The sequence below is a fragment of the Pelophylax lessonae genome (assembly GCF_965119305.1).
Source record: "Pelophylax lessonae genome assembly, chromosome: 13".
NCBI classification, from domain to species: domain Eukaryota; kingdom Metazoa; phylum Chordata; class Amphibia; order Anura; family Ranidae; genus Pelophylax; species Pelophylax lessonae.
This window is the reverse complement of record NC_138780.1, coordinates 209755465-209776545: the sequence shown is the minus strand read 5'-3', so window position 1 is coordinate 209776545 and position 21081 is coordinate 209755465. Positions and strand designations below refer to the sequence as shown.

The window sequence follows — 21081 nt, the reverse complement described above, 5'->3', positions numbered from 1 at the left end:
CGATTCCTCCATCCCCTGATTCCCTGGTCCTCTGGATTCCCCGGTCCCCCGATTTCCCTGATCCTCCGATTCCTTGATCCTTCAGTTCAGCAGGGGGTGTGGAGGAGGGAATCTGAACATCCAGGGTCAGTGAGAGTTTCAGGTTGTTGTTATAAAATGATATGGGGGGAGGGGAGGGGGTGTCATGTACACACCATGAGACTGAACTCTCTGATCCCATTCTCCGCACACAATTACCGTCTCCATTTCTCCGCTCCGTCTTACTGAGTGGCGCTGACTTCCCCTAATTACCGTCCTCTGCAATTTCTTGTCTTCCGTGTCACTTTAATATCGGCCTTCAGAAGATGGTGGGACGCCGGCCGCTCTGCCAACGCATGGCGGGATCCTCGCTGTCAGCCGCTGGAGACAACCACTCAAATCTGTTCATAAATGCTTAAAGTGGTTGTAAACACTCTATATACTCCTCCGTATACCCCCTCTATATACCCCCTCTATATACCCCCTCTATATACTCCTCCGTATACCCCCTCCATATACCCCCTCCATATACTCCCTCCATATACCCTCTCCATGTACCCTCTCCATATACCCCCTCTATATACCCCCTCTATATACTCCTCCGTATACCCCCTCCATATACTCCCTCCATATACCCTCTCCATATACCCCCTCTATATACTCCTCCATATACCCTCTCTCCATATACCCCCTCCATATACTCCCTCTATATACTCCTCCATATACCCCCTCCATATACTCCTCCATATATACCCTCTCCATATACCCCCTCTATATACTCCTCCGTATACTCCCTCCATATATACCCTCTCCATATACCCCCTCTATATACTCCTCCGTATACTCCCTCCATATATACCCTCTCCATATACCCCCTCTATATACTCCTCCGTATACTCCCTCCATATATACCCTCTCCATATACCCCCTCTATATACTCCTCCGTATACCCTCTCTCCATATACCCTCTCCATATACCCTCTCCATATACCCTCTCTCCATATACCCCCTCCATATACTCCCTCTATATATACCCTCTCCATATACCCCCTCCATATACCCCCTCCATATACCCTCTCCATGCGCTGTGCACATAGTGCAGGGTTTAGGGGGTGCGCTCTGCACATAGTGCAGGGTTTAGGGGTGCTCTGTGCACAGAATGCAGGGTTTAGGGGTACGCAGTGCACATAGTGCAGGGTTTAGGGGTGCTCTATGCACAGAATGAAGGGTTTAGGGGTACGCAGTGCACAGAGTGCAGGGTTTAGGGGTGCTCTATGCACAGAATTCAGGGTTCCCCTCTTTCACAGGCTGTCCACATCTCCCTTCCTGCCCTCCTTGGCTCTGACCTCTGCACCACTCTCCCCCACCCCCCACCTCTGCACACATCGCCCTCCACAGCCCTCATCTCTCCAACACTCAAAGCGTCCTCGCATCTCACCTACCCAGCCCCTCTCTAGTATCACAGTGTCGGTGGCTCCTCCTCTCTCACTTTCAGGGAGATCATTGGTCATCCTCTGTGCACCGGGTCACAGTGCAGCTTACCATGTGATGCCCCGCCCCCGTCCTACAATGCATCTCCCTTGTCTCCACTGTGAGCGCAGAGCAGGCAGAGATGTGTGAGAGGCGCTGAGAGGAATATCAGTGACAGTGGGGAGCGGAGGGCAGGAGCCGGCGGGGGCGGAATGGAGTTCAATCACGTTCTGGGCTCTGGCTGAAAAAAAGCCCTGGGTGCAAAGGGCCACATTAAATGGCCTGGAGGGCTGGAATTAGACCAGGGGGCCCTTGTGTTTGACACACAGGTTCTGACCACTGATCTATTTATCCATAGATCCATCCATCCTTCCACACACCTGGTGATACTGACAGTCCCTTTCATCCTCTTTTTTTCTGACCACCATATTCCTGGAAGCAGATCTGCCCGGCGTGGTCAGTGTGGCTTTGCTTACTTGGGAGCTCCAGGATGCTGTGCACACACATAGTGTACCTGTATGCCTGTCATCAGACTGCTGCTGACACGCCCCCCCCCCCACACCCACCCAACATTGCACCGCTTGAATGACAGGGGCTGGGCTATGGAGTCTCCACCTCCAACCCCGCCCTTTAGAGCCCAGGATGTTCCTCCTGCATAGAGATCACATGACCACTTCAAGGATTCAAAAACAGAAGAAGAAGCCATAGTGCGGTATTTTCTAAAAGAGCTTCTTAAAATGGAGAAAACTTCTAAGATCAGCAGAAGCAAATGACAGGACAAAGTGGAGGCACCCCAGGGTCCCACGCCAGCATGCGTGATGACTTCATGTGTTGCTCCCCGTCATACGTGTTTCTCTACAAGCCGCGTCTTCCGGGATAGAGGCATCGTGTGTAATAAAGAATCACTTTTAGAAGATACCACACCACGGCACCCTCCACACCACGGCATCCTCCACACCATGGCACCCTCCACACCATGGCATCCTCCACACCATGGCATCCTCCACACCATGGCACCCTCCACACCATGGCATCCTCCACACCATGGCACCCTCCACACCATGGCACCCTCCACACCACGGCATCCTCCACACCATGGCATCCTCCACACCACGGCACCCTCCACACCATGGCATCCTCCACACCATGGCATCCTCCACACCACGGCATCCTCCACACCATGGCATCCTCCACACCATGGCATCCTCCACACCATGGCATCCTCCACACCATGGCACCCTCCACACCACGGCATCCTCCACACCATGGCACCCTCCACACCACGGCATCCTCCACACCATGGCATCCTCCACACCATGGCACCCTCCACACCATGGCATCCTCCACACCACGGCACCCTCCACACCATGGCATCCTCCACACCACGGCATCCTCCACACCATGGCACCCTCCACACCATGGCATCCTTTTCAAAGTCGCTGCGTCTTTAATTCGCACTGATTTAAATGGGTGCCATTGAAAAGAATGGGCAGCGACTTGTCATGTGACTTTGGTGTCCAAGCGTAAAGGCAGCCTAAGACAGAGCGGGTTCACAATCACCTGATCCATCCATCCATCCCACAGACACGCCCACACTGTGAAGGAAGCCTAATACAGAGCGTGTTCACATACCCCTGATCCATCCATCCATCCCACAGACACGCCCACACTGTGAAGGAAGCCTAATACAGAGCGGGTTCACATACACCTGATCCATCCATCCATCCCACAGACACGCCCGCACTGTGAAGGAAGCCTAATACAGAGCGGGTTCACATACACCTGATCCATCCATCCATCCATCCCACAGACACGCCCGCACTGTGAAGGAAGCTTAATACAGAGCGGGTTCACATACCCCTGATCCATCCATCCATCCCACAGACACGCCCGCACTGTGAAGGAAGCCTAATACAGAGCGGGTTCACATACACCTGATCCATCCATCCATCCATCCCACAGACACGCCCGCACTGTGAAGGAAGCTTAATACAGAGCGGGTTCACATACCCCTGATCCATCCATCCATCCCACAGACACGCCCACACTGTGAAGGAAGCCTAATACAGAGCGGGTTCACATACACCTGATCCATCCATCCATCCCACAGACACGCCCACACTGTGAAGGAAGCCTAATACAGAGCGGGTTCACATACCCCTGATCCATCCATCCATCCCACAGACACGCCCGCACTGTGAAGGAAGCCTAATACAGAGCGGGTTCACATACACCTGATCCATCCATCCATCCATCCCACAGACACGCCCGCACTGTGAAGGAAGCTTAATACAGAGCGGGTTCACATACCCCTGATCCATCCATCCATCCCACAGACACGCCCGCACTGTGAAGGAAGCCTAAGACAGAGCGGGTTCACATACACCTGATCCATCCATCCATCCATCCCACAGACACGCCCGCACTGTGAAGGAAGCTTAATACAGAGCGGGTTCACATACCCCTGATCCATCCATCCATCCCACAGACACGCCCGCACTGTGAAGGAAGCTTAATACAGAGCGGGTTCACATACACCTGATCCATCCATCCATCCCACAGACACGCCCACACTGTGAAGCTGGTTGCTCCGCCCTCTCAGGAAGCGGTTAATAAATGCAATGAGACGGGAATTCGTCACTTTCAGTGTAAGCTGTGATAAAATTACTGCGGGCCGATCATTGGCGCGCCGATCGTTTTACGCAGAAACGTGTTTTTTTTTTTTTTCTCCCAGCTGTCAGAGTTTTGCCAAAGATTTTGTTAATAAAATTTTGTGTCTAACTGCTGGTAATAATTCCATAGATAATTACATCTCAAACCGCATCCCCATGGTAACCACCTCCCTCCCCTCCCCCCCTCTTAATATCTCAATGTTATTTTCCGTGGGGAAATTAAAATGAGTTCTTTCACGTTTCATGTTGTGTGTTAGAAAGGAGAATAATTACAATTTCTGATTATTTCACGGGACCCCTAATTTCCACGCGTCCCATTCTACCCATGTGATGATTACGGGGGCGGGGCCATCGCTAATTTCTGCCTATTTTTACTGATACTTATCAGCCGATTGTTTCCTTTTGTTTAGGAAAAAACCTTCTGAGGGCAAACAATGAATGGAAGATTGGCGCAATCAAATTTCACCCAATCGACCCCAATCTTTTCATTTGTGGCGGGTTCTCACCTACCGTAAAGGCGTGGGATGCCAGGATGAACAAGGTAGGCGTGTGTGAGTATATAGAGTATATACAGTGTGTGTGTGAGTATATACAGTGTGTGTGAGTATATAGAGTGTGTGTGAGTATATACAGAGTGTGTGTGAGTATATACAGTGTGTGTGTGAGTATATACAGTGTGTATGTGAGTATATACAGAGTGTGTGTGAGTATATACAGTGTGTGTGAGTATATACAGTGTGTGTGTGAGTATATACAGTGTGTGTGAGTATATACAGTGTGTGTGTATGTAGCGGAGTAGCAGTATGATCCACGATAGCTCCACTGGTAGTCAGGCACAGCATATAATAATCCTGGTAGCGTATAATATTTCCAACCCTCTAATAACCAGCAGACACATGGCTTGGAGGTCAAAACTAGACTGCCTTGTTTATTGAAAAACACAGGGATCTACACTCAGCCAAAACTCCTCCCTCTTTGAGACATTCCACACACAGAGCTGAACATCCCATAATAACCTTAGTCTGCCAGACAACCAATAGGACAATAGGAGGCAGGTATGTAACAATAACAAACCCCCACCCATCTACTGAGGGACACTGCTCAGACATATGATAGTCCCAAGTGAAAGAGTTCTCACTCTCTCCACACTACAAACGCTTGGTTCTTAAAGGTATACACATGCCATACACATAATGCATACACGAAGGACAATATACAGTGGCTGGGTTTGCCACAATGCTCCCCCAGAACTAAGCCGGCATACACAGTCTGATCCATAACGGATCGGCTTGGGGATGTCCGGGGAGTACTCACAGATCATTTTTCCAGTTCAGTTTGTCGCGATAACCCGTCAGCATTGCCATTCTGTTTTCCGGGGCGGTAGTGAATAGTAAAGTCATAAGGTTGTACCACCAAACTCCAGTGCAACAACCGGGCTCAATACTGTTCTCAATCCAAACATGGAAGCGTCTGGACCTCAGAAGGCCAGTAGGTCTCTGGGATATTGGCCGGGGATCTGGACTGGCAGGATCGCTGAGGGCAACTGGCCTAGATTGTTCCCCAGTAAGATGTCGGTGGGGAGCTCCCATATCAGCCCCACATCAATCAGACCTGACCCGGCACCCCAATTCAAGTGGACCCTCGCAGTGGGTAGTCGGTGTACTGCTCCCCCTGCCATCCGTACCACTGCTGAGCCTCTCCGGTACGGGCGGCATCGGGGACCAGGTGTCGCTTGACCAAGGTGAGAGTGGCTCCCGTGTCTCGGAGACCTTGAGCGGGCATTCCATTTAACTGGACCGATTGTAGATGATGCTGTTGATTCTCCGTAGCGGCTTGCACCGGGTCAGCTTCATGAAGGGTACCCCATTGCTCCTCGGTGTGTTTGAGCCTGGGTACGACTGGGGAAACCTCTGTGGGATAGTAGGGGACCGTTGTCCGTGCTGAAGGGGGTGACCCTGGTCGGATCCACACAGCTTGGTTCCTGCTCTGGGTACAGTCTCGTCGATAGTGCCCAAACTGCTTGCACCTGTGGCACTGTACCCCACTGCAGGACGAGTATCTGGGTGTCTGGTGTTTGGAGGAGTTTCGCCCCGTCTGTGGTAGCAGTGATCCTGTGGTGCGAGCCTGCTGCCAGGTAACAACCGAATAAGCTTCGTGGATGGTAGATTGGGGAACAAAAGCTGAAGTCAGCTCCCCCAGGTCGTTGCCCAAAATAACGTCTGCGGGTAAATCCTGCATCATGCCCACCTCCACATTCCCTGACCCAGCTCCCCAATTCAGGTGTACTTTCGCAGTGGGAACTTTGAAAATGGCTCCCCCTGCTACTCGCACAGCTACAGAATCCCCAGTGAGTTGTCTGGATGCAATAAGGTGATTCCGGACCAATGTGATGGTAGCCCCAAAGTCACGTAACCCTTCTAGTTGTCTCCCCTCCAGGTGAACAGCTTGTCGGTGCTTTTGTCGATTGTCCGATGCCGCTTGGATGGAGTTAACCTCGTGTAGGGTGCCCAGGGTTTCCTCCATTTGGATTGCTGTGGAGGGTTGTAATGCAGGGGCTGCTTGGTAACAGTGTACCGCGGCTCGAGGTGCTGGTGTGTAGCCCTGATTCGGCCAGGGCTGACGAGGCCGATTCCGGGGACAGTCTTTCTGTATGTGCCCCATTTCGTTGCAGAGATGGCACCGGGTATGGGCTCCTGGTTGGTTCCTGGGGTACTGACTGTTACCTCCTCCTGAACGCGGGTGTGCTGGTTTGGTGACTGCTGGTCGGTGATAGGGTTGCTGGGCAACTACCCTAGGCGGTGGTCGTTGTTCCCGTCTAGTGTCTTGGTGCTCATCTGCTAATTTGGCAGCCTCTGGAAGGGTGCGAGGTTTACGGTCCCTTACCCAGAGCTGCATTTCTTGAGGTAGTCTCTGGAAAAACTGCTCCAACAATAATAATTGTAAGACATCCTCTCGTGAAGTGGCTTGTGCTGCATCTAACCATCCGGTGGCCGCCCTGTGCAAAAGATGGGCAAACTCAGTGTGGGAATCTTGGTCCTGCTTTTTAAGATCCCGGAATTGGAGTCGGTATGCCTCGGAGGTGATGGCATACCTGGTCAAAATCGCCTGCTTAACTTTCTGGTAGTCCCGGATGTCGGCATTAGGGACTGCCCGATACGCATCGGCCGCCCGGCCAGACAATTTCCCAGCCAATATCTGTACCTGATCCTCTGGGTCAATGTTATGTAACTGGCACAGCCTCTCCAAGTCTTGCAAATACCCATCTATTTCTCCCTCTGTGTCCATGAAGTTTTTAAATGCCTGGTACAGTATTTTGGGCTTCCCCTGGGTAATGTGTACAGGCGTTGGAGCTCTCTCCCCGGCTCGCTGACTTGCTTGGTGTTTGACCACCTGGTATTCCTGTACGTCCGCCATCAGCCGGTCCAGTATTTCTCTTGAGTGGGGCTCTGGGTAGTAGGCAAGTCTGCTCTGTAGCTCCTTGTCAAATTCGCTGCGTTCTGCCTCCTGTGGGCCCGCTGCAGGGTTTGCTCTGTCTTTTTCCATGAGTTCTTCGTTCGGTGTCGCCTTGTTTTTGTTGCTGGCTATCTTGCCTCTTGCCTCCAGCAATGCTTTCAATGTCTGCCGCTTTAGCCGTGTCTAATCCGTTCCCCTTCACCAGCCTTTCGTGTAGTTTTACGTACTTCCGAACTCCGGTTTCATCTGAATGGTTTCTTTTCTCTTTGTTCGCATGAATACTGCCGAACGCTGCTTTGCTGTGTGGATAAAGATCCCGTCGCTTGCCACCAATTGTAGCGGAGTAGCAGTACGATCCACGATATCTCCACTGGTAGTCAGACACAGCATACAATAATCCTGGTAGCGTATAATATTCCCAACCCTCCAATAACCAGACGACACATAGCTTGGAGGTCAAAACTAGACTGCCTTGTTTATTGAAAAACACAGGGATCTACACTCAGCCAAAACTCCTCCCTCTTTGAGACATTCCACACACAGAGCTGAACATCCCATAATAACCTTAGTCTGCCAGACAACCAATAGGACAATAGGAGGCAGGTATGTAACAATAACAAACCCCCACCCATCTACTGAGGGACACTGCTCAGACATATGATAGTCCCAAGTGAAAGAGTTCTCACTCTCTCCACACTACAAACGCTTGGTTCTTAAAGGTATACACATGCCATACACATAATGCATACACGAAGGACAATATACAGTGGCTGGGTTTGCCACAGTTTATATATATATATATGTATATATATATATACAGTATATATATATATGGGGGGAAATAATGATTTGATCCCTGCAGATTACAGATAAATGGCGGGTGTGTAATTTTTATTATCGGTGTATTTTATATGATAAAGACAGAATATCAACCAAAAATGATACAAATGTTATAAATGGAGTTGCAGTTCAGTGAGTAAAATAAGTATTTGATCCCCTTAGTAGTTGGTGGAGAAACCCTTGTTGGAAGCACAGAGGTCAGACGTTTCTTGTAGATGGAAGCACAGAGGTCAGACGTTTCTTGTAGTTGGAAGCACAGAGGTCAGACGTTTCTTGTAGTTGGAAGCACAGAGGTCAGACGTTTCTTGTAGATGGAAGCACAGAGGTCAGACGTTTCTTGTAGATGGAAGCACAGAGGTCAGACGTTTCTTGTAGATGGAAGCACAGAGGTCAGACGTTTCTTGTAGATGGAAGCACAGAGGTCAGACGTTTCTTGTAGTTGGGAAGCACAGAGGTCAGACGTTTCTTGTAGATGGAAGCACAGAGGTCAGACGTTTCTTGTAGATGGAAGCACAGAGGTCAGACGTTTCTTGTAGATGGAAGCACAGAGGTCAGACGTTTCTTGTAGATGGAAGCACAGAGGTCAGACGTTTCTTGTAGTTGGAAGCACAGAGGTCAGACGTTTCTTGTAGATGGAAGCACAGAGGTCAGACGTTTCTTGTAGATGGAAGCACAGAGGTCAGACGTTTCTTGTAGATGGAAGCACAGAGGTCAGACGTTTCTTGTAGTTGGAAGCACAGAGGTCAGACGTTTCTTGTAGTTGGTGACCAGGTTTGCACACATTCAGGAGGGATTTTGCTCCAGTCTTCTTTACAGATCTTCTCTAAATCCTTAAGATTTCTTGACTGTCGCTTGGCAACTCGAAGTTTCAGCTCCCTCCATAAATTTTCTATAGGATGAAGGTCTGGAGACTGACTAGGCCACTCCATGACCTTAATGTGCTTCTTCTTGAGCCACTCCTTTGTTGCCTTGGCGATACGTTTTGGGTCATTGTCATGCTGGAAGACCCATCCATGACCCATCTTCAGTGTTCTGGCTGAGGGAAGAAGGTTCTCATCCAAGATTTTACAATACATGCTCAGCCCATTGGCCCCTCAATGCAGCAAAGTCAGTCTGTACCCTTAGCAGAGAAACAGCCCCAGAGCAACACGTTTCCACCTCTGTGCTTGACTGTAGGGGCGGTGACTGTAGGGACGGTGACTGTAGGGAAGGTGAGTGTAGGGATGGGGACTGTAGGGAAGGTGAGTGTAGGGATGGTGACTGTAGGGATGGTGACTGTAGGGATGGTGACTGTAGGGAAGGTGACTGTAGGGATGGTGACTGTAGGGATGGTGACTGTAGGGACGGTGACTGTAGGGAAGGTGAGTGTAGGGACGGTGACTATAGGGATGGGCACTGTAGGGATGATATTCTTAGGGTCATAGTCAGCATTTTTCTTTCTCCAAACACGAGTCCCCCTCCTCAGGAAGGCACATGTACAGTCATGCCAATGAACATCTAAATGATTCAGAGAAGGATTGGGAGGAGGTGCTGTGGTCAGGAGACCAAAATTGAGCTCTTTGGCATCCACTCAACTCAACGTGTTTGAAGGAAGAAAAATGCTGACTATGACCCTATGGACTCCATCCCTACAGTCACCATCCCTACAGTCACCATCCCTACATGATGCTTTGGGGCTGTTTCTCTGCCAAAGGCACAGGCCAACTTTGCCACATATAGGGACCAAGTCACAGCCAAGAAACATTAAGGATTTAGAGAAGATCTGTAAAGAAGAGAGAACCGAAATCCCTCCTGAGATGTGTGCAAACCTGGTCACCAACTACAAGAAACGTCCGACCTCTGTGCTTCCAACTACAAGAAACGTCCGACCTCTGTGCTTCCAACAAGGGTTTCTCCACCAACTACTAAGGGGGTCAAATACTTATTTCTTTTTGTACATCATGGGACACAGAGCCATAAATGATAACATCTGGGTTATATAGCCACCTATAAGTGAAGGACACTGGCAAACCAATCAGAATTGATGACCCCCTATATAACCCCTCCCATACAGGAAGTACCTCAGTTTTTTTGCCAGTGTCTAAAAGGTGAAGGTCGCTGTGGAGAGGAGCTCCATATGTCTGTTATGTTTCAAAGAAGAAGAAAGAAGATTATACTATCATACCCCAATCAAAAATCACTGAATCTGAGGGGTCAGCTATCGGATCCATCTAAAATTGAGATGTTTTGGCACACTTTGGGCCCCTTTAGTGGTATAAACCCCACCCCCTACCTGAGTATTGTTGCTGACCATGTCCATCCCTTTATGACTACAGTGTCCCCATCTTCTGATGGCTCCTCCCATCTTCTGATGGCTCCTCCCAGCAGGATAATGCAGCATGTCACAAAGCTCCAATCATCTCACCACTGGTTTCTTCACCATGACAATGAGGTCACTGTCCTCCAATGGCCTCCACACTCACCACATCTCATCCAATAGAGCACCTTTGGGATGTGGTGGAACGGGAGCTGACAAATCCGCAGCAACCGCGTGATGCTATCATGTCACTATGGAGCAAAATCTCAGAGGAAAGTTTCCCGCACCTTGTTGAAGTGCAGCCAAAAAAGCTTTGGCCCTACTTCTCTAACATACTGCAAAAGTTACACTCCCTTAACCTGTGCGCTGTATACCCAGTGTACAGAAATATGTTCACCTCAAAATACCAAAGCATTGCCCCCTAAAGGCCTGGGAATCACCTCATTAACAACCTTCTTCCAGTCACTTCTGGTGTTTATGCAATGAAGTCACTAGGCTCCACCCCTCTGTTGTAGAAGTTCCCACAGATGAAGTCACTAGGCTCCACCCCTCTATTGTAGAAGTTCCCACAGATGAAGTCACTAGGCTCCACCCCTCTGTTGTAGAAGTTCCCACAGATGAAGTCACTAGGCTCCACCCCTCTGTTGTCGAAGTTTCTCTTGCAGGTTTCTTTGCTCTCACTCTTCTGTCCATTTCCTCCCACACCAGCTTGATGGGATTTATGTCTGGAGGTAAGAATTATCCCAGAGGTAGATTCCGGATTATCATCTTGCTGTAGGATGAACCCCAGACCAACTAGGCGAAGGATGGAGGTTTTGCATGGCGCTCCAAAATGCTGTGGTAGACTTATGAGTTCAGTGGTGTCAATCACTTGGTACACGCTGCCAGCTCTGTACCCAACAAAAGAGCCCAAGTCCATCATATAAGTCCATCCCCTGTGTTTACAGATGTGTCACACTCAGAATCCATCCTTTTGGATTGAGACACAAACCCTTTGTCATAAACCAAAGATTTCACATTTTTATTAATTGGTCCATTAAATGTACTTCCAGTCTTCAGCTGTCCGCTGGCGATAATTCATAGCCCAGGCAAACCTCTTACGCCCACTCAACCTCAAGCTGCAGCTTGAAGCCTTCTCTTCAAAGATAAAAGGGAGACTTGCTTACTTCGACCACTGTTACATTATTTTTGGAGATCATGTGCTCTGAGGCTGTTATGGTCTTGGGTTTGAAGGATCTATTGTCCTGTGAACTTGTTGTGATGTTGTATCTGAAAGACCTCTTATCCTGTAAGGCTGTTGTGGAGTTGGGACTGGAGGACCTGTTGACCTGCGAGGCTCTTGTGGAGTTGGATTTGAAGGACTTGGTGTCCTGTGAGGCTGCTGTGGTATTGAGATTGAAGGACCTGTTGTCCTATGAGGCTATTGTGGAGTTGGGACTGGAGTCTTGTGGAGTTGGATTTGAAGAACTGGGTGTCCTGTGAGGCTGCTGTGGTATTGGGATTGAAGGACTTGTCCTGTGAGGCTGTTGTGGAGTTGGATTTGAAGGACCCGTTTTTCCTTTAACGTTGTTGTGGTGTTGGGACTAAAGGACCCATTGACCTGTGAGGCTGTTGTGGAGTTGGGACTGGAGAACCTTTTGTCCTGTAAGGCTATTGTGGAGTTGGATTTGAAGAACTGGGTGTCCTGTGAGGCTGCTGTGGTATTGGGATTGAAGGACCTGTTGTCCTGTGAGGCTATTGTGGAGTTGGGACTAAAGGACCCATTGACCTGTGAGGCTGTTGTGGAGTTGGGACTGGAGGACCTGTTGTCCTGTGAGGCTGTTGTGGAGTTGGATTTGAAGAACTGGGTGTCTTGTGAGGCTGTTGTGGAGTTGGGATTGAAGGACCTGTTGTCTTGTGAGGCTGTTGTGGAGTTGGATTTGAAGGACTCGTTTTTCCTGTAACGTTGTTGTGGTGTTGGGTCTGAAGAACCTGGTCCCATGTGAGGCTGTTGAGGTTCTGGGTCTGAAGAACCTGGTCCCATGTGAGGCTGTTGAGGTTCTGGGTCTGAAGAACCTGGTCCCGTGTGAGGCTGTTGAGGTTCTGGGTCTGAAGAACCTGGTCCCATGTGAGGCTGTTGAGGTTCTGGGTCTGAAGAACCTGGTCCCGTGTGAGGCTGTTGAGGTTCTGGGTCTGGAGGACATGTTCCTATTAGGGTTTCCTCCAGTTTCCAGGTATTGTTTAAAGGTTTAGGGAACTTACTGTCACCTTTTCTTTCTTTGAAATTTCTCCAAAGGAAATCCTTTCACCTTCTATGGGTATGAAGGCCTTCAGGGACAACTGTAGGAATTGTTTGCATCAAAATTCGAGATGTAATTACTGCAGAAAATCTCACATTTATTGTTCCTGAAAAGGACCTTTTTGTATGACTGAAATCTACGTACTTTCTGGTAATAAACTTTTTTTTTTGTTTTTACCACTGACCTCCTTGGACGTGAGCTGCTTACATTTTAGTTAAGATGGAGAAAGTGTTGGTGAACCGGTCACTATTCTGTGTAATTCAAACTGATCATTTCATGAAAAATCTGGATAGGTAGAGATTACGGGAAGTAGAAATGAGAAATAAGTAATGGAATGTAGAACCGGATCGTGACGAGTTCTCAGGCGGTTGGGTCTGGTCCCATCTTTTGAGCTCTCCTCTTAGTTGGTGAGATCACCTTTCTCATTACACTTTATTTAACTCCATTTTTTTTAGTTCTGGATGGAGTAGGAAAGTGTTAGAATCTCTGTCAGGTTTTTATGGAGAGAAAGGATAGGAGCACCAAGTTGTAGGGATAGGTCCAGACAGAAATTTTTATTTGTCATCCTAAAAGGGGTCCATGAAGAGCTGAGAGCGAACGCCTTGTGTTGGTAATGCACAAACCTCCTTTCTCCAGGGCTGGATTTACTATCTGAGTGGAATCTCGGCGGGGGGGCGGGGGGATGATCCGGGATTTCATTTCTTTCTGGGTGGTGGTGAGAAGCATCTGTTAGACAACTTAAGTGATGGAGCTTCTAACCACAGATGAATTTAAATCCAGGGGTGACTCCTCTCCCCACCCCATCCAGATTCCTCCTGCACATAAAAACTAAGCCCTGATGAATAGAGGATTGTACATATAAAACGTGTCGGCTTTCTTTTACTATAAGCTGAGTCTTTCAGGGACCCTGTTGGGACTCCACCAGGGAGTAGGGAGCTTCCATGCTTTAGCCACCATTTAATTTATTCTGAACCTTCATCCAGCTTCGAATCCAGCGCTCCGCCACCAGAATGGACACAAATCATGCTTGCAGTTTTTCGGGAGTGAACCTCAATGTACGTTCCTCTGTCCCCTTATACTGCAGGTCTGTCGGTAAGCTGTGTTAGGGCGCCATTCAGAATTCTGTGCGAGTTTCCGATATGCGATGGTGTGAATGGGATCTAACGATGGTGGACGGGATTGGTCTGTTCTTCCTCTAGGGGGAGTGTCTACCTTTGTTTTCATTTCCCTCAATGTGGAGTGAGAAAAGTTGTCACCTTTTAGTAGTTCTGCTGAGTTTCAGTCAATCTTTTATTGCCGGTGTTACCGTGGTAACCACCCTGCAGATGATTGACTCTGTGACAACTCCTCACACTTCTCCTCTGAGTGTTCTCTTCCAATGTCGCTCTAATAGCGATTCCTTAAAGGGAACCAGTCGGGATTGAATAGCTTCTGGCTTATTTTCAGGGTGAGGTCCGGGGCCGTCATCTTTATCCTTGCTTTGCGGCCTGCTGACCCAAAATAAGTATTCAGGTCTGAAGTTATGACTTATCCCAGCCGTGGAAGCAGATGTGAGCTTGGATGATGCCTGAACAAAGATGGCGCCCTCCTTCTGGAGAGAAAAGCAGATAAAGGCATTGTCAGGGGAGTCCTGTGATGTCTGTGAGAGGTAATAAATACTTGGAGGGGTCACAGAGACCTAGTACTGAGCATGCTCCAGTTACCAGGAATGAAATGTCCCTGCTGCTAGGTCTCCCGTCCTACACCTGAATCCCGCCCTCCACCTCCGGGGAACATCGTCTTATAGCGTATGGATTTTTCCTATCGATCTTCCCGAGAGCTCACCCACTGATGTGACATGGAGAATGCCGCCATTGATCAGGACGGTCCTTCATTGTAATACTTCATTTAATGTGAAAGTGCGCTGTGCAGATCCCGATCGATGTGCGGAGGATGGGAGCTCGTCTCCTCCCTACATACAGGAAAATACTGGAATAATGAGCAGAAGGAACAAAGATACAATGTATATTTCTGTCTCATATGGGGGGATTTTCCCGCTCTTCCTGTCTCTGAAATAGGAAGGTTGTCACCGGGTCCTGTTCTATCCCTCCCCCTATATACAGCCCCATGAAAAAGTATTCACACCCCTTGAAATTTCCCACATTTTCTCATGTTACCCCCAGAAATGTATTTTATTGGGATTTTATGTGATAGACGACACAAAGTGGCCATAATTGTGAAGTGGAAGGAAAATTATAAATGATACAAATAAATCTGTGAAAAGTGTGGCTGCATTTGTATTCACCCCCCTTTACTCTGACTAACCCTAACTAAAATCTAGAGGATCCAATCGCCTTCAGAAGTCACTAAATTAGTAAATAGAGTCCACCTGTGTGTCATTTAATCTCAGTATAAATACAGCTGTTCTGTGAAGCCCTCAGAGGTTTGTTAGAGAACCTTAGTGAACAAACAGCATCATGAAGGCCAAGGAACCCCCCAGACAGGTCAGGGATAAAGTTGTGGAGAAGTGTAAAGCAGGGTTAGGTTATAAAAAAAATCTCCCAAGCTTTGACCATCTCACGGAGCGCTGATCAATCCATCATGGGAAAATGGAAAGAGTATGACACAACTGCAACCCTACCAAGACATGGCCGTCCACCTAAACTGACCGGCCGGGCTCCTACCAAGACATGGCCGTCCACCTAAACTGACCGGCCGGGCCCCTACCAAGACATGGCCGTCCACCTAAACTGACCGGCCGGGCCTCTACCAAGACATGGCCGTCCACCTAAACTGACCGGCCGGGCTCCTACCAAGACATGGCCATCCACCTAAACTGACCGGCCGGGCCCCTACCAAGACATGGCCGTCCACCTAAACTGACCGGCCGGGCCTCTACCAAGACATGGCCGTCCACCTAAACTGACCGGCCGGGCTCCTACCAAGACATGGCCGTCCACCTAAACTGACCGGCCGGGCAAGGAGAGCATTCACCAGAGAAGCAGCCAAGAGGTCCATGGGAACTCTGGAGGAGCTGCAGAGATCCACAGCTCAGGTGGGAGAATCTGTCCACAGGACAACTATTAGTCGTGAGCTCCACAAATCTGCCCTTTATGGAAGAGTGAGAAGAAGAAAGCCATTGGTGGAAGAAAGCCATAAGAAGTCCTGTTTGCAGTTTGGGAGAAGCCATGTGGGGGACACAGCAAACATGTGGGGGGAGGAGCTCTGCTCAGAGGAGACCAAAACTCAACTTTCTGGTCTATGTGTGGGGGAAAACTAACACTGCACATCACCCTGAACACACCATCCGAACTGTGAAACATGGTGGTGGCAGCATCATGGTGTGGGGATGCTTTTCTTCAGCAGGGACAGGGAAGCTGGTCAGAGTTGATGGGAAGATGAATGGAGCCAAATACAGGACAATCTTAGAAGAAAGGACTTGCGACTGTTTGCATTTCTGGATCCTGATGAAGAACCCACAGGAAAATGTTTTTGTTACTTTGTATCTTCTACTGAATGAAAAATGGGAATGAGCTATATCTGTGGCCAGATATATATATATATATATATATATATATATATATATATATATATACAGTATCTGACAAAAGTAAGTACACCCCTCCAATTATTCTATCTTTTCATGTGACAACACTGAAGAAATGACACTTTGCTACAATGTAAAGTAGTGAGTGTACAGCTTGTATAACAGTGTAAATTTACTGTCCCCTCAAAATAACTCAACACACAGCCATTAATGTCTAAACCACTGGCAACAAAAGTCAGTACACCCCTAAGTGACAATCTCCAAATTGGGCCCAAAGTGTGAATATTTTGTGTGGCCGCCATTATTTTCCAGCACTGCCTTAACCCTCTTGGGCATGGAGTTCACCAGAGCTTCACAGGTTGTCACTGGAGTCCTCTTCCCCTCCTCCATGATGACATCACAGAGCTGGTGGATGTTAGAGACCTTCCCCTCCTCCACCTTCTGTTTGAGGATGCCCCACAGATTCTCAATAGGGTTTAGGTCTGGAGACATGCTTGGCCAGTCCATCACCTTTACCCTCAGCTTCTTTAGCAAGGCAGTGGTCGTCTTGGAGGTGTTTGGGGTCGTTATGTTGGAATACTGCCCTGCCCCCCAGTCTCTGAAGGGAGGGGATCATGCTCTGCTTCAGTATGTCACAGTACATGTTGGCATTCATGGTTCCCTCAATGAACTGTAGCTCCCCAGTGCCGGCAGCACTCATGCAGCCCCAGACCATGACACTCCCACCACCATGCCTGACTGTAGGAAGACACACTTGTCTTTGTACTCCTCACCTGGTTGCCCCCACACACGCCTGACACCATCTGACACCAAATAAGTTTATCTTGGTCTCATCAGAGCACAGGAGATGGTTCCAGTACTCCAGGTCCTTAAAAAAGGGGAAGGAAGTGATTGGCGCTGCCTGGTGGGGTGTTTTGGGAATATAATGTTACTACACTTCTAGTGGGGTGTTGTATAGGGATCTATACAAGAAACTTTCTATTAGGACCTGTGTATAATATGCTAAAAGTCCTTAGTCTGCTTGTCTTCAGCAAACTGTTTGTGGGTTTTCTTGTCCATCATCTTTAGAAGAGGCTTCCTTCTGGGATGACAGCCATGCAGACCAATTTGATGCAGTGTGCGGCGTATGGTCTGAGCACTGACAGGCTGACCCCTCCCCCACCCCTTCAACCTCTGCAGCAATGCTGGCAGCACTCATACATCTATTTCCCAAAGACAACCTCTGGATGTGACGCTGAGCACGGCACTCAACTTCTTTGGTGGACCATGGTGAGGCCTGTTCTGAGTGGAACCTGTCCTGGTAAGCCTCTGTATAGTCTTGGCCACCGTGCTGCAGCTCAGTTTCAGGGTCTTGGCAATCTTCTTATAGCCTAGGCCATCTTTATGTAGAGCAACAATTCTTTTTTTCAGATCCTCAGAGAGTTCTTTGACATGAGGTGCCATGTTGAACTTCCAGTGACCAGTATGAGAGAGTGAGAGCGATAACACCAAATTTAACACACCTGCTCCCCATTCACACCTGAGACCTTGTAACACTAAAGAGTCACATGACACCGGGGAGGGAAAATGGCTAATTGGGCCCAATTTGGACATTGTCTTTAAGGGGTGTACTCACTGCCAGCGGTTTAGACATTAATGGCTGTGTGCTGAGTTATTTTGAGGGGACAGTAAATTTACACTGTTATACAAGCTGTACACTCACTACTTTACATTGTAGCAAAGTCTCATTTCTTCAGTGTTGTCACATAGGAGGGGTGTACTTACTTCTGTCAGATACTGTGTGTATGTGTGTATATATATATATACTTTGTATGCAGCAGATCCCTCTATACAAGGACTGTGTCCGGTCCTCAGGGACATTTTTTATTCTGGGCCCAGAAGGGGATAATAAGGGTTGTGGTTGCGGCGGTCTCTGTCTCTCTCTATAGGAACACATTGTACGAAGCCTGGCGCTGCGCATTAGTGGGGAGGAAGGAGGTAGAGAGGCTCGTCAACAGTTTATCATACAATACGGGGAGTTTAAGCGGCAATAACAGGATAATGGTTTACTAAGCCAAGTACCAAATCTTTAGTTTCCATGGCAACCATTTGTGCACATTAGGGCCGGTTAGCGAGTAATATTCAGCCGGGGTTAAATCGCAGGAGGTAATTGTTTCTAGTAGGAGCCTCCGGTGACCCCCCCGAGCCTCCGTTTGTTTGACCTCATTATTTCCAGCTCTTCCATCTGCTGCAGTAATTACATTTGCCATTAAAATCCACCAAATAAGATATAGAGAGGTAATTTACCGTGACGGGAACTCGGGGCTCACCGCCTGTCTGCGACAAGAAGGGCCAAAACATGGAACTTTTACTGCTCGCTGTACACTTCAAACATTGGTTCAAGTCCAAACCTATCCGAGACAATTGTATAGAGTGCGGGGGAGGCAACATTTCTGTCCCTGACACCATTGGGGAGTTTTTCCGTAATTCCTGCCCCTGTGACACCTGTAAAAGGATCGTGGTGTCACCCGTCCAGACTGCAATGAAAGCATTGCCAGATGACAGGACTCCTCCATGTGTTGTAGAGGGTGCCTCCAGCTCCTGAGCCCCAGGCCTGAGGTTCCCCCCCCCCAGACTAGGGGGTGCACTCAAGGGCCCCCCTCAACCTCCTCAGTACTCCATCATCCACCTGACTCCCACTGCTGGCATGACTCATACCTATTTGAGGTGCCTACCCCCTTCCAGCCCCTTTTCCTGGGGATTGGTCGAGGACCTCATAAATATACATGACAGCCCCTCCTAATCTCCACCCACTATGTCTGGAACATTCTCCAATGTTCCAGAGAACAGGGGAAGGCACCAGAGAAGCTGCTTGCCATCCAGCCTCCCTGAGTCACTGATTTCTGACCCTCATTCAACCCAGATCTGGCTCTCAGCCAAGCCAATGTACCTACACTAACCTATGTACACAGCTAGAGGGTGCTACTGTCTGTATTCCTATTGGTAAGATTTTCTATGACTTTCCCATTTTACTATGACTGTCCCAGCTGGAAATGGGGAGAAATCTTTAAGCAGATTTAAAATACATAATCCATTAAAGAGTTAAAAAAAACAGCTTTTGCTGCAAAATTCACCTTCAATCCACAGATTTCCCCTGCATTAATTGTTTTCTGCCACTAGATGTCCTCAGTCTGATGGCCAGCGTCATTCAGCCCACTGCCTCTGAGCCCAGGTCATCCTGAACCCCGCCCCCAGCCTGTGACAAGACAGTGAAAGGAGAAGCAGCTGAGCTCTTTTTTGACACTCTGATCTCTTCTCCTATCAGCATGCTTCTTGTCAGCACCGATTGGCTCCTTGTGCGGCTTCCCCCTCCCCCAGTCTAATCTCTTCTGTATATAAAAACCCGACAGGGGTTCTAATGGTGCCTCACTCTATCCAAAATATAAAAAGCTTTGTCCTGACATACCCTTTAATATTTCTCTGATTAATAGAAAGCATTAATTATGATCTATTTTGTAGTCATTGAATTTCCTATATCAGATAGTGCAATCTGCATTCTTGCTGAATGGCCACCGAGAGTAAAACAGCCGCAGCATAGGCCGCCATTATTAATAAATGTCCCCTGAGATGGAGGAAGAGGCCGGCTATCCGGGGTCTGATTCTAGGACTGCGGCGCCTCAGCCTTCGCCTTTATTATCGGTCAGAAATAGCAACTCCCATATTCGGATTCTCTACATTTGGGAGCCTTGGCGCCGCTCTTGGTGGATATTTTTGGTTGAGCGGCGTTTTATAAAGCGCGTTCTTCGCCTGCCCTTGATGAAGGCGAGTTGTGCAATAAAACCCCCAAAATCTGTCCGGAAGTTGTGCCGCGGCGGTTTCTAAGCGATGATCCGTGAAATTCTAGATGGAGATGGAAAATAATAGCCGGGACTTCTGACCTTCATGAACACTGCGATTCCAGAGCGGCGTCTTTGTGCTGGGAGACAGAAGCGGTGACCTCCAATTACTGCCGGATCAATAGACGGACGTTTTCATTATTTGTTGACACAAAGCCACTTACTCTGCGTCTAATTATAGCACCGCCGGCGAGCGCCGGCCTCGCCGCATCTCCAAATTAAAGGACTCGGCTTGTTACTGTAAATAGGACACCGGACGGATTGTCTAACCAGAAGAGGAGCCGGGTAAATCCTCAGTCCTGTCACACTGCTGGGGTACCGGATCGCACCGGAGAATGCGGCTTTTCATTGGCACCCCAACATTTATATAATAAAAGGATTGTGTCTGATTTTCTGCCCCTCAAAATGTGAATAGGACCTATGAGTATACCTGGATACCCTCCCCTTTATCTATGAGTATACCTGGATACCCTCCCCTTTATCTATAAATATACCTGGATACCCTCCCCTTTATCTATGAGTATACCTGGATACCCTCCCCTTTTATCTATGAGTATACCTGGATACCCTCACCTTTATCTATGAGTGTACCTGGATACCCTCACCTTTATCTATGAGTATACCTGGATACCCTCCCCTTTTATCTATGAGT

The 21081-nt window shown here is 48.6% G+C and overlaps 1 protein-coding gene across 1 annotated transcript in view; it reads left to right on the top strand.

Annotated features, from left to right (window-relative positions):
• The window catches only part of WDR25 (WD repeat domain 25), a gene marked incomplete at its 5' end in the record, with an annotated part of 97978 nt that overhangs the window by 54017 nt on the left and 22880 nt on the right, over window positions 1-21081 (top strand). The window contains one exon of the mRNA XM_082274998.1: window positions 4571-4701. Within this exon, the coding sequence (XP_082131124.1) occupies window positions 4571-4701 (131 nt within the window). The remainder of the gene's footprint in view (window positions 1-4570; window positions 4702-21081) is intronic.